Here is a 13,956-nt window from a genome sequence, read left to right as displayed (position 1 = left end):
GTGGATTAATCTCTGATTAGTAAAGGCCTTAATATTTAAGTAGCTGTAAATGTTTAAATTCTAGCGTTATTTTTATAGAGCCATTACTGCTTGATTCAAATATTTTTCTGCTTAATGATATAATTTATGCTGTGGTTAATCAAAAATGTACTTTTATCCTGTGCCTGTTGGTTGCAGTAGGCTGAGCATGAGTGTTGAGCTGAGCAGCTTGTAGCTATGTGCAGTTGAGACAGACTATGCGTTGGCAGTGCTGGGTTAGAGCTGAAGTCCCCCACGTCTGACCGCGACACAGCGAGCCTTCCTGCCAGTTACCGTATTAATCATTCTGCATGAAGTTCTTTTCCATTGAGCCTTAAGTAAAAGGCTTAAATCAGAGCAAAGTGATGTCTTAGCGTCRAGACTGCTGCCCACGTAAAAGACAAGGTAGGGAGACACCTATTTATACATCCAAGCATACTTTTCTAGCTCGGTTGCCTGCATTAGCACACCCGCACAGTCGGGAGCGCTTTCGGAGGGCAGCATCTGGAGGCACAGGTAGGCTTACTCCAATGGGTCCCACTGTGAACAAATAACATATTGCAGTTTTTAAAAAATTGCATATAGACCTATTTGTTCCTGAAACACTTTGTCAGAACTATTTGCTCATCTCCACTAATTCRGTTCCTGAAGATCTTTTGTCTTGGACTCTTTTCCAGGATGTTTTTTCAGATAAATTGCTGGAACTTATGTAGTGCTATGGAGATCATTATCAATATTTTAAACTGGCAAAACCTTGTTTAAAGTTTTGCTAAACTCTCCTGAGTGTTTCACTAAATCCGTCTTCACATATGTTCAATGCCTGCTCTGACTATTGTSCTTTATGTGTAACCAGTATTTTCTGCCCATCGTCTTTCCGCTTGACAATTTTCTGCCTGCTAGGAATTGACTATTAGTTACTACTTTGGACTACAGAATTCATAGTGTGCACATACCAAGTTCACTGCTGAAATTAGGTTTTAGTGTCCTCTATTTTTGCCTTTACAAAGAGCTGAAGCAGAGAACACCCATCAGGAGTTAACCAATTCAGATCAGAGGAAAGGGAGGTGAGGAAGGATTATTTTTAATCTCATTTCCCTATGAACACTGAGAAAAACCTCAGAAACTGCACATGGAGGATGAGGACTCAAGAGCCACCTGCTTTTCAGTTCTGATCTTTTTTTCTTCATTTGTGGTAGCATCTCCCCAGGTCTTCTCAYGCAACACTCTCCTTGACCCCTATTCCTGGGCAATTTGTGACCAAGARAAGTGACTTAAATCCCATAAATTCTGGGGATGTTGTTGTTCCTTTGGGGCTGAACAATTCTTTATCTTTTGAGAAGAATTACTTTAACCTTGTGGTGTGCAGACAAATTACAGAAGAGAAAACTGGACAAGTCAAAGAGCAAGCTCTGACCTTCCCAGCCAGGATCCAGAACCAGAGAGAAAAGCACCACTTGCGGATGCATCTCTCTGTTCCTCAAGTCACTTGCTGGGGCTCCAAAGCTCCCCAGCTTTGGACATAGTCTCCAACAAATCTCTTTTCCGGCGTCTGCCTGATACAGCCTGCTCACTGCTTTCTGATAGGTCTACTCATTTCGGGGGAGAAGCAGTTCAATTTGCAGATGGACTTGTTCTCCATCTCAGTCCCTCCTACCATGGCTATAAGATGTTAATGTTTCAACAGGCTCCCACAGAGCTGCTTCCCCGAGAAGTGCTTATTCCTCTGTGTGTATCAGGCAGCAGCTTTCTAACTACAGTGAGCAGGGAGGAAGCCGTAGAAAGTAATTGATCCTGCTTGAAGAAAATAGTCATTTCAATTCTAATTTAGGAGCCACGGTCTCTAGCAGTCTTCCTGAAACAGTGGGTTGCGGGTTGATTCACCAACTGGCTGAAGAGATATATTATTGATAAAAGGGTTATCTGCTAACTGAAAAATTACACATCCGTTCACATTCCCTTCTTTGTCCAATGCATCTGGCCCTCGGAGGTCCAGAAGGTGCTGGGGACCATCAGGCCAGCTGCCTGCGGTTGAGTCAGCATGACGATGGGCATCTTCATCCAGACYAGTTTCTTGCCATAGCCAGGGTAGCTGAGTGGTCCAAAGTTTCTTTTTACCTCATAAAAGAAAAAAGATACAAATAATTAAGTCAGACCATCTAATTCATTTGTACGATGTTAGGTCAGGTGTTTCAGCTGATAAATGAAGACATCGACTTACTAGCCTAGTTTTGGCAGAATTATTAAGAGCATGTTTACATTCAGGCTCATTAAGGGAGACATCTAAAACTTGTAGCATCCAAAATTAATGGATGCTTTCTGAAACTGTTGGCTTCAGTTGTTCTGTTGCATTCTTTTATTAAGTGGATAGGTTTTTGTGGTTTAGGCAGAGAGCAGCTGAATATAGTTCCTTTAAAAAATAATAAACAGTCTTGAGTTTTAAAGGAAAATTAATTAAATACTGAGAAGCCTTTCTGAGTGTCGGCCCAGATTTGCTGTGTTTAATACAAAATGTTTGTGCCAAATATTTTTCCATGTTTGTGTGTTTTATATATAGCATAACATTCTTACTTTACTTTCACTTTTCTTTTCCTTGCACTCTTTCTTTTTTGCTGCAGTATTAATTGGCAAGACGGGGTTTCTGTACATTTTCTGATTGCATTTATTTAACAAAGGCCATGGGTTTTGCTGTATCAGCTATCCAGGTTCACTCCATCTGTCAACACCGTTTCTCTTGCTATCTCACTCATCCGTGATTCAAAGACTTAGTACATTGGCATGCAACGTACTTAAATCCCTAACTAACAGTTGCAGTACCTTGTGTCCTTTTGGAGTATATCCCAACATCTGCAGTGCTCAGGTTGCTTTTATAAAGGCATTTAGTATGGAAAATATTACCAGTCATTTAAAGCAGAATAATGCCTAGTCCAGTTTTAACTCTGAAAATTCAAAATCTCATGCAGAAATACATAAATACACATATATATGTATATATATATGTAGAGAGATATATAAAGGAAAATGTATTTTGTTTTATTTTAAATTGTGATTAACATCATTGGTCCTGGCAAGAGGCCCMCAGGGAAGCACAGGAAGGTCACCACACCTCTCTGGATATCCAGCATGGTGAGGCCATGCCCAGAGGCTGTCCTGCTGCGGAGCACACGTCGCGTCACGGTGTGCCGGCTTTGCATGCTGCCGTTGCTTTCTCACTTCTTCTGCGAGAGCACTATTTTCTCTGCCTTCATCGCTTGCTTGCGGAAGCTACCTAGCAGCCAGATTGGGAAATCTAATACAACAGTGTTTAATCAAATTTTTCTTTCATACTAGCTTTAGTTTCAGCCCTTGACTGCAAAGATGCAAGAGACATCTTCTTAACAGCAACCTTTTTTCTTCCAATAGTTTATCAGGCATTTGTTGTTAACAAAACAAGAGGGAAAAAAATCAATGCATTCTAAACAAATAAAACTCATTTCCCCACCTCCAGTTAATCAGGTTTTATTTGGTTAGTATCTGTGATGTTGCAGTAATTATACTAATTATCTAGTCATCCATTGAGTCTYCTTTGAAAAAACTGGATAGCTGTGACTTGAATTTCTAATTCTTTCGACTTTTTTAGCTTGTACTTGTACAGAGCCTAGCACGATGAGATCCTGGAAGGGTGAATAATAAAAAAGAGGAATAATTTTAGCTTCTTTTTTAAAAAATAAAGCAGACTGTCCAGTTTTGTACATGGGAACGTGTTCTTTAAATCTTGTGCAATAGGTCCAGCTGCTCACCCTTTACATTACTAGTTGAAGGATTACTGAGGCACTTGCTTTGGAGCTCACACATAAATGTTTGCAGAACCAAGGCCTAAGCTTTTAATAGTTTGCAGCAGATCATTTCTAATTTGTTGGTTTCTCGTGTGGATYTTTTTCTCCTGAGATGCTGGGAGTTGTTTGAGGTCGAATCCATGTCAATTTTCTACGTGGGAGATGGTACTAGTATCTGTGAGCCCAGGGGAAGTGAGCATTGCCTAACTCGATAGCGTTCTCTCTTGGATTTACCTTTCTTTAGTAAGATATCTATTTTTTTTTTTTTTTAATATTTTGGCTTTTTGGCTTCAATTCCCCATTATATGACTTTATGAAAGTGATGAATCAGGATGTTGATAAATAGTTGTTAAAAATACTTTTTAGACCTGAATGTGTAGAGTTTGGAGTTTTACCAACCCGTTTGTCTCTTTTAAAGGATGAGTATATTATTTTTCCCCCAGAGGCAGGACAAGTGTTCATTTTTAATTTATAAAATATTCTTTTATAATAATTGTTATAAAAGTGTAAGATACTATAATCTGATGATAGGACAATAATCTTGTGTAATTTATAAAGACTCTGATGTAAGTTAAAACCAAATGTGTTACTCAGAGGGAGTAACTACAGGATCTAGGCAGAGGCAAGTAATACTCTCTTTCCCACACCATCTGGTGTCTCCTGGAGACAAAGCTTCTCGTTGTAATGTTGAAACTTGGCTGCTTCCCTGAATTTAGTATACTTCTGCAAAGCACAGGATTTTTTGTAATTCCCAAAATTCAGTTGAATTGGCTTTTACTCTGCTACGCTGTCTCTAGGTGATCCACTTTATTCAAGCTCTTCCCAGTGAGTTTCCTCGCTCCCTTTCCGTGCGCTGGGGTTGCCTCAGGGAGGGTGGGTGTTTACATCGCAGTCGGTCATGCCAGCTCTGTCCTTACCAAACCTGCTCCCTGCGCTGGGGGATATTGTACGTGTACACGAACGACTGAAGAAAAATTGTCGAGTCACTTGGCTGTGTTTGGGTCCGTTATCACTAAACCATTTAGTAGAACTGAGGTGACATAAAGCCAATAAAGACGGTCTGGCTGGGGACGCGGCCAGCCAGCGGGAAGCCGCGGGGGCCGGCAGCGGCTGCCGCACGCCAGCGTCGCGCTCAGCAGCGGAGCCAAAGCGGCGCCGAGCTGCTGCAGTCCGAGCTGACGCCCGGTGACCCCACACCCGGACAGACAGTTTGTACCCGCCGTCTTCTCTTGCCATCGTGCTCTACGTTTACACTGTTGGCATCGTGCCTTTTATTAACTTCCACATGAAGTTTACTGCGTGGAGTTTCTGACAGCTTTTGATTCTACTATAAGCCTGGTACCCTAGAAGATGAGTTATTGTTGTATTATTCTGAATATACAATGCCTTCCCTTTCTCTGCTCTTGCATGAGTCTCTCATACTGTTAGATCATGTAACAAAGAATATCTGATAATAAAGCTAGGTAAAGTAGAAACGAGAAGCAATTAAAATGCATTTGCTGCATAAAGCAAGAATTGGATCTAGCTAAAATGTGGAAACACGCTTTCTATCTTACATCAGTTTTATGGCAAGTAACATGAAGTGTTTTGGTGGAAACTTCATTTATCCAAACTAAGAATAAATAAATCTAGCAAAAGAGATAGCATAGTTTGACAGTTTTAACCCTGAATACCTAATATAAGAGTAATCACTCCTGTCTCTAACATTGTGTGAGGCTTCTGTGTATCATCTAGACTCAGGAAAAACCTCAAGACAGTGTGGCCTACTGTTTGCAGATGGGAAATAAGAAAGTAATCATGTATATTGAAAACAGTGTAGATCCTTTGAATTTGCAGCATTTATGACCTTTTAAAAACTTCTTAGGGGAATACAAATATCCTGTCATTTTGGTTTGGGCCTGATTGGAACTGGAACTCCAGGGGGGGGGGAAGGGGAAGGAAGGGAAAATGCAATTATACCTCCTGATTTGATGTTAAACCAGTGACATTTTAAAAGCAACAGGCTGGCAGTTGCCAGTCTATTGTTACGAGCTACACGGAGGCAGAAACTCCACGGTGAAGGTCACTGTGCTGGAAGCAGACGTGCGCATATTAGCATCTCTCTCTTCCTTGGGTTTTGGTTGTTTACATCCAATACTCACTTGTACCCCTCACTTGTTTTCTAAAGATAATACAGTTTTCAGGAGCCAGTCAGCATCCCGTCAGCACACTCAGTTTCCCGGGGACACATGCTGGGCTCTAGAGGTTTGTGTGAAAACAGCCCTGCCCTGGGAGCCGCTCCGCAGCACGCTCCATCGCGCTCCTGCCTGCAGCGGCACGAGCACGCACCACTACAAGCGYCGTAAATGTTCACGGACGGCATCTGCAAAAGCATTTGCTTGCCATCACCAGGGGCAAAGCTGGCCCCGTGGCTGTGAAAACACCTCCTTCTAATGAGGAAAACAAGTCTCTGACAGGCGTCTAAGAATAGAGTGTTTTTTTTCTACCAGAGGATTTAGGGCAGAGATGATTGTTGCTTAAATATGGAAGAAATGGATAGTCTCTGAGAATACTGTAGAGCTTCTATACCAACTCAAGGTAAACATCTTATCACATCGGCTTTGTACGTGTAAAAGTTGGACGATTTTTGCAGTTTTATCCTTTTTGAAGGTGACCCACACCGTTTTAATTTTTGAATGGATTAACTCCAAACAGCAGGATATGAATTAAAGGCTCCTGAAGCAGCCATTAGGAAGTATTCTGGTTTTTCAAATAATGGAGTTGCTACCCATTTAAAAAAATTACAGGGAGAAATGTTCTTAAATGTCATCAGCTACCAAGTGCTGGAATCACTTATGGGATTTCATGAGTTGCTATAAAACATGGTCCAGCAACAGCAAGAGCGGTTTTGCATTATGAGTTTCATAATTCTCGGCGTCTGCTTAAAGGGCCAGATACTTCTCTGCTGTTAATGGCCATTGCACTCCTGAGGTCCGTCATGCTCCCTCCTTTAGTATCAAATGAGGATTAGGCTGATACCTAAATATGAGACTAGGACTACGTTAAAGAGACAACAAAAGTAACTGTCCTTGGGGAGAAATTCTACTGGTTTCACCCAATGGGCCCTTTCAGATTCCTTTTCCCCAGAAAGGAGCATTATCCAGGACCCAGAAAGCAGCATGGGGCCGTCAGTGGTTCACTCTGTCACCATCTCCTAGAGGACAGCTTAGGGATGGAGTTGCTTGAATAGAGTGCCTAAAGATCCTGCTGCCAAACAAATGCTCCAATGTTTTAACTTATCCAAGAGCAGAGAGAATCTTCTCTACTCAAATTTGCTTTGCAAGTGGAAAGCTATGAAAATGCTGTAGGATGTGTCTATAAAAGCAACTGATTTCAGCTTGCTCAACTGTAAAATATTAGTACCTATCTGCCACACAGCTGATGCAATATTTGACTGACAGTTAAAGCAAAAAAATAATGTAATCAGCAAAACACAGTCTTCACTTCAAGCACCTGAATAGTTTCCCTAACTTCACTGAGACCTGCTGGCATGGATGCTGCTGCAGGGCCAGCAGCTGCAGAGGTAGCTTCCCTCTGTGGTATTCCTGGCTTTCAGCAGCTGTTCAGGGCATGAGCGTAGGCAGGTGATAGCTTCTGTGCTGTAGAAGTCCCTTTTGCTGGCAGGATCAAATCAATAAATGACTTCAAATGTTGTTACAATCCTAAGAGCAAAATGATTTGTGCAGAACACTTGCAAGTCAGCTTAGAGCATAAAAGCCCCCCATTATAACTTTAGTAGAAGATCAGAACATAAAATGCACTTGTATTCCTAATTCCTTACTTTAATTGCATACGCAGATGTCATTACTTGAATGTTCAGCTGCTATATATATGATCAATTTTGGTGAGTAGTAAATACAGTAGAACCAAAGATTTAATGGTATAAATCAAGGGACATATTCAAGATAAAACTGTCTTCACTTCAGCAATACAATAACTACAGTAACAATCTTAGATTTATTAAAATAGAAATAATTTTAAATGCATTTGCCTTTCCTTTTCATTTTGATTACTTTTTTTTATATCTAAAAACAAAACTCACTTAACATGAACTGGGTATTTTTACATACCTAGCCTTTATAAATTTTAATAATGCTGCAATTTCAGAAGACTTTTTTTCTCCTATATCAATTTTAATATTAAATTAAGTTAAATTAATCTTAATTTAAGACTAAATTGAGTAAAAGTTTTTCAAATATGATTTATCATTATTTCACATATACTTTCATGTATATTTCAGTATCCATAGTAATTTGATATAAAAAGCCAACTGGTTCTTAAAGGCAATCAGAGAATCCTTTGCAGTTATTAAGAAAGTAGAAGAAAGCAATGCTCAAGTCAAAGCCGTCAGCTACTAAGAGCTTCCATTTATCATTCCTTACGTATTTTTTGCCTTTGAATGTTGATTATCTGACAATGCATTTTGTTTAGCCATTAGGTGTTTTCTAATAACTGCACTGTTCAGCGAGACACAAAGTTGTGGAGCTGCCTTCTTAGGAGAGGAGCCAACTAACCTGTTCTTGAGATTTGACTAGATTAACTATTGCTGAGGTTAGCCGATGCTGGATCTATTATCCCAAGCATCTCTGTCCTGATGGCGTTTCCTTTGCTTAACTTGGCATAGCAAGTAAAACACTACACCAGGACTGTGGCAAGGTGGTAATAAAACTCACTGCAATGCTAGATGACTTAAGGCAGTATATGAAAAAATAATAATAATGATGATGCTTACCTCCTGCACAAAGCACACTGAGCTTCTGGGTGAAAAAGCAAAACATAAGGTGATTATTAGACTATTTGACTAAATGGAGTTTAGTAATTATCACATTAAAAGCTTTTTGTGATTGGTTGGGTCAGACTCCACCTGCCTGGCTCTGCTTGCTGGCAGAGTTCAAGCACCAGGTAAAGAGTACAGAGAGGAGCAGGGAGTTGCTCTTTGGGCAAGCTGCCGTAGGCCTTTCGGAGGAATGTTGATAGATATAAATCATGATATGATCAGTAGAAATGATTGAAAGTGTTCTGAATAAATGATTTCCAACAGGAAATAGGGATCTGATGCAATTTCAGTGTTCTTCAGGATCACGTGAAGTCTGTTGAAGCCTCCTGATGGAAAGCAGGCAGGCAGGCTTCCTTGCAGTGAGCCAGCAGCTGGGGGGCTGCCCAGCCACGTATGCCTCCAGCAGGCTATTTGGCAAGCCAAGTTAGCTGGGAAGCTAGGTACTCGCACACGTTTAAAAACTGGCCAGATTTAGTTATTCCAAAAATGAGTGTTTCTAAATGAGTCGTTCAGTAGAAATCCTCACATATCCAGCTTTGCATTCTGATACAGAATGAAAGCATTAAAAATACAAGGTAAACTTTCTTTGGGCCATACAATCCACTTCTTACGCCATGCCGGTGATTAAATGAAGCTGAATAAAATGGTGACTCTTAATGGAATTTCAGAGAAAAAACACAAAAGATTTTAGAAGGGCACCTCAAATTGATTAAAATGCACTGTTCCCTCATTAGTCAACTGCAGAAAAAAGGAAACCATGGTTTGTGATTGTAACTCACTGTAATGGCTTTAAAAACTTGACTTGTGAGCACTTTCATTTTTTAATTGGGAAGCTTGCCTGGGAAACAGCTGATCCACAGAAACATTCTCTCCTTATGATACTGTATTCTAAATCAATAGTGTTATTTTTTTTCCGTAGTGTATTTTAACAAGTAATAAACATAGCGAGTTTGGAAGTGTGACAGTAACTGAGTAATCAACTCGGGGCACAGACCCCCGAAAGAGACCCCGAACCGGACCAGTACACTAGCAAGAAGTAGTTCTGTGGCTCTTCATTAAAGCACTTTATAGTTACTTTCAGGCTAAAGCCTTTAAAGAGCAGGAGTGGTAATTAAAGAGCGCCAAAGAGACTGAGCAGCGTGAAAGACACCCGCGCCACCTGAATAATCAATTTTCCCCGGCCAAACGAACGGCAGCAAGAAGGAGCGCGGCCGCTGCGCGGGGTACCGCGGAGCCCCCGGGCTGCGGGCGGGGCGGGGCGCGCAGCGGCGCGGCGCGGCGCGGCGGGAGGGCGCAGCGAGGCGGCGGCGCGGGGAGCGGCGGGGCCGGGCCGGGCCGGGCCGGGCGCGCCGAGGCGCCTCCTCGCTGGGGCCGTCCGCAGCGCGGGGAGGGAAAGCCCCGGCCGCGAGCGGGGGTATCGATCGCGCCCCGGCTCCGGAGCGCAGGGAGTAATCCGCGCTGCCTCCTTAGAGCTTCCCCGCAGAGCCGAGCCCGGACTTGTCACTGTGATGGGGCTTGGAGAGGAGCCCGGCGGCGCTGCCTCGCTTCGGGACTCCGAGGAAGGCTGTTCGGCGCAGGGAAGTTGAATGGTGCTCGCTGGTGAGCGGAGGCGAGTGGCGGAGAGAAGAGCCGAGCCGAGATTTATTGCTTAATTCTCAGGAACGTCGCTTCCACCTGACAGCGAATTTGAGCAGCTGGCTGTGGATTTTGTATTTGCTTCCCCACAAACAAAGGTTAGTCGGGTGGCTTTGGCTTTTTTGGAAAGAGTGCTAACCCTGGACCCGTCTCAAAGACACATGTCCGCCGCTTGCCATGGGATTGACGAATTCTTAGCTGTTCTGTGAGCACTCTCGGTTCTCCGCTTGCCCTTCACTCTGAAGTCTACATATATGAAATGGAAAATCGAGGGCTGTTCTGCGCCCTTTGTTACCTGATGTTCAAGGCACCTCTGCTGTTCGTTGTGAACGGTAAGTAGCAAACTTTTGCCTCTCCCCATAGCAAATAGCCACTGCAAGCAGAACTTGCACAAGGGATGTTTATCAAGTTCTGCCAAGTGGGAATTGCCGGGCGGCGGGGGAGTCTGTCGCCCGGGGTTTGACTCGATAAGGTGTTCCCTGTGTCCCCAACATCTGTGCTAGCCGTAGTCTGTGCTGCGGGTTTGGATCTGACCCCTACCAGCTTCGCTTCTATCGAAAATTACTGGTGATGCCTAAATCCCTTTCCCGCTGGCACTTCTTCCTGTGGAAGTGTTTTATGGCTGGGGGCAGGGAGTGCAGCCCAGGGAGGGCTTTTTTGCAAACAAGGTTGCACTGTTGTAGCTGCAGATGTTCGTGGTGGGGTTAGCCGGCCGAACTCGCAGGGTGTGAGCGCCCTGCACCCTGCTGCAGAGCAGGGGCTGCGGGAGCAGCTGGCACCCGGCCTTCGCGCATGCAGGTGCAGGCTGCGCCCAGCCCGACGACTCCGCACGCCGGGGCTTGCGGGAGAAGGGACACTGATGGGGGAGGGGGAACGCTAGTGTCCTTATATGCTGCCAGGGCTTTCTCAGGAGGAGGAGGGTTTTTAAGATCCTCTTCAAACTTTTCCTCTCCGCTGGAGCCGCGGCAGCTGGCTGTAGGGTGGAAGGAGGACCTGGCTCATCCTTGCTCTCCGGAGGTGCACAGTCCTGGATGCTCAGCTTATTCTGTGTCACCGAAAGGCGAGAAAGTCGTGTCGCAGCCAGCATTTAGCCTTTGAGTTAAAGCAGCTCAGATTGCACTGAAAAGGACCGATCTTGTCTTTTAATCTCTCCCATTAACCAGCCCTTGTAATTCTGTCTTCTCCTCTCAGCTACCTTTACTGAAGTTCCCAAAGATGTGACTGTTAGGGAGGGAGATGATATTGAGATGCCTTGTGCTTTTCGAGCCAGCGGATCCACCTCTTACTCCTTGGAAATCCAGTGGTGGTACCTTAAAGAACCAGCCAGAGAACTTGCACACGAATTAGCCATCAGTGTCCCTGGCAGCAGGAGCAAGGTAACGAAGTGCCATGGAAACGTACATATTCATTGCGTGCAACATGCTCGGTGAGTGATTAAAATAAGCCCAGCAATGCCCGCAGAGGAGAGGCGCCTCTCCTGCGAGGCGCCGGTGAGTTGGGTGGACTCGCAAAGCTTCCCGGACCCTCCCTAGAACCGGAGTGAACGGCGGCTAAATCACCCCGGGAAAAAACAACAACGCTTTAAGGGTTGTAAATAGAAAGCGATAAATACCCCCCTGCAAGATGGGCCATGAGGATCCAGAGAAGCGGTCAAAAATAACCATTATAAAGTGGGGATAAGCAAAAACCAGTGAGCTAGGAATCACGATGAAATGTGGGAGAGACTCTGCTCACTACTAAAGCCGCTAAAGGAGTAAGGTATACACCACTCTCCGTTGATACATTATAAATGTATCGGTGTGTAACCCACAGGTTCCTGGAGAGCTGGTGCACACTTGTGTCCATAGCTGGAGCTCTGCAGGACGTTTTAGCACAGTCAGATATAGTAATTAAAATGCATGAAGCTGAGTTAAATCTTGCATGTTCTCTCCCCTCCCCCTAAAAAGCAGCCAGCCTTGAGGGCAGGCGCTATCCTTATTTTTTTCCAGCTGCGTTTCCCTGACTCGCCAGTTTATTCTATAGCTTCCCCCTCGGTGCAAGACCCCCCCTCGGGGGCCGAGCAGGGCCGTAAAGCGGGAGCTACCGGACGTGTCTTCCTGCAGCCAAGACCATGTCACCTCCAGCCACCCAGCCTGCAGGATGCTCCCGGCAGGAGCCTCTAACGCCTGTGCCAGATCCCATCTCTGTGGCAGGCTTGTTTTCCTGCAGCGCTCAAATAGAGATGCAAAGCATATAGACACTGAGTTAATGCGATGCCGCCTAGCTGGGGAAAGTGTAAGTCAATTGTCAGACAGGGAAATAAATTGCTTGGATTTAAATGTCTTCTTTAACCTTATAAAAAAGCCGTGAGTTGCGTTCAAAATAAACGATGACAGGGCTTGCCTGGGGAATGATGACCGTCTCCCTAGGGGAGGCGCATCAGTGAGATCTGCTGCATCACATAGTTTTACAGTAGTTGGCTGTAGACAGAAAAACTAATCAAGTCCGAACCCTGATGAGCAATACCTGCTCCCAGGATGTTTCAGGACCATAGCTTTACCCTGAGCAGTGCAGGATGTGGCCTGCCCAAGCACTTCAGTGCTTTGCTAATGCCACTTTTTAAAGCTTCTTTCCCACTGTTCATCACTGAATATGAGCAACGTCCAAGCATTTCTTTGCCTATGGTTTGTATCCTTGGCTACAGCAACGCTTCTTTCTTCTGTTAACGCTGCAGAAGCTCAGTTAAGCTTTGGCAGAGCAATCGCGCCAGTTAAAGAGCAGTTAGCTACTGTCCCAAAGGGCAAGGAAGCTCCCCCGYGGCCCCACGCAGGTGAACGGGACATTGTGCAAGTTGCATCCACCTGTGCCCTGCTCCCTGCACCTGGGGAGGCGGCAGGCAGACGAGCACCAGGCCGCGGTGATTGCAGGGCTGAGTCTGATATCTTTCCTTTTCTGTTCTTTTAGGTAACAAATAAGGATGCAACTAAAATCAGCGTAAGTGCAGCTCAAGCTGGGTGGCGCACACATGTCTTCCCATACACGTTGGATTTACTGTACCCCCCTGCTTCTCCACGCACGATCTTAGCCAGCCTCGGGGGCAGCCCAGCTCCTGCAGCGCAGTGGGAGCATGGCACATTTCCCCCGCCTTGGTGTGTGGTGGCTCAGTCAAAATGTGACCATCTGGTGCTGATTTAGCAGTCATGTCTCAGTCCTTGCAAATCCAGAGGAGCTGAGGTTTGCCTTGCACTCGCGTTTGCAAAAGATGGTGGTTCAGCTTGGGAGCCGCTTCCCTGCCACCAGGCTGAGCGGAGGCGAGGCCGAGGGCCGTCCCCAAGAGGGGACCTGGGGTGCTGGGTGTCTCCAAGGCGCCGGCCTGGGAGTAGGCCGGGTGCCGGCAGCAACGTGGGGTCGTGCAGGATGGGGCACGGCGTGTTAGGGAGGTGAGCCAAGGCCAAGGCTGGGAAGAGGTGCTTGGGGCTGCTGAGAGCAGGAGGAGGAGTTGCTTCAGCCGAGCACCCGCCGCAGGAGCTTGGGGTGGGGGGCAACGGTGTCAGGGTGTCGGTGACTGGTGTTGATGGGAGATCGTCACTTGAGACCCCGAAGGGGAGCATGAACCTCAGGTTCGGGGTTTGACTGCGTGGGGCACTTAGTTATGGGCGGGAATTAGCTTGGAGTCGGTGTGCCTGCGGCAGGGCC

General features: G+C 45.2%; 1 protein-coding gene across 1 annotated transcript in view; it reads left to right on the top strand.

Moving 5' to 3' along the window:
- VSTM2B (V-set and transmembrane domain containing 2B) overlaps positions 1-13,956 on the top strand; it is a 250,297-nt gene that overhangs the window by 218,541 nt on the left and 17,800 nt on the right. The window contains exons 5-7 of the mRNA XM_085303799.1: positions 10,117-10,613; positions 11,473-11,657; positions 13,225-13,254. Coding sequence (XP_085159925.1) covers positions 10,541-10,613; positions 11,473-11,657; positions 13,225-13,254 — 288 coding nt within the window. The 5' untranslated portion in view covers positions 10,117-10,540. The remainder of the gene's footprint in view (positions 1-10,116; positions 10,614-11,472; positions 11,658-13,224; positions 13,255-13,956) is intronic.

This window comes from Rhea americana, unplaced genomic scaffold, assembly GCF_003343005.1.
Source record: "Rhea americana isolate MKP2758 unplaced genomic scaffold, rheAme1 scaffold_20, whole genome shotgun sequence".
Taxonomy (NCBI): Eukaryota; Metazoa; Chordata; class Aves; order Rheiformes; family Rheidae; genus Rhea; species Rhea americana.
The sequence above is the reverse complement of the archived record's forward strand: the minus strand, read 5'-3'. Positions and strand labels throughout refer to the sequence as shown.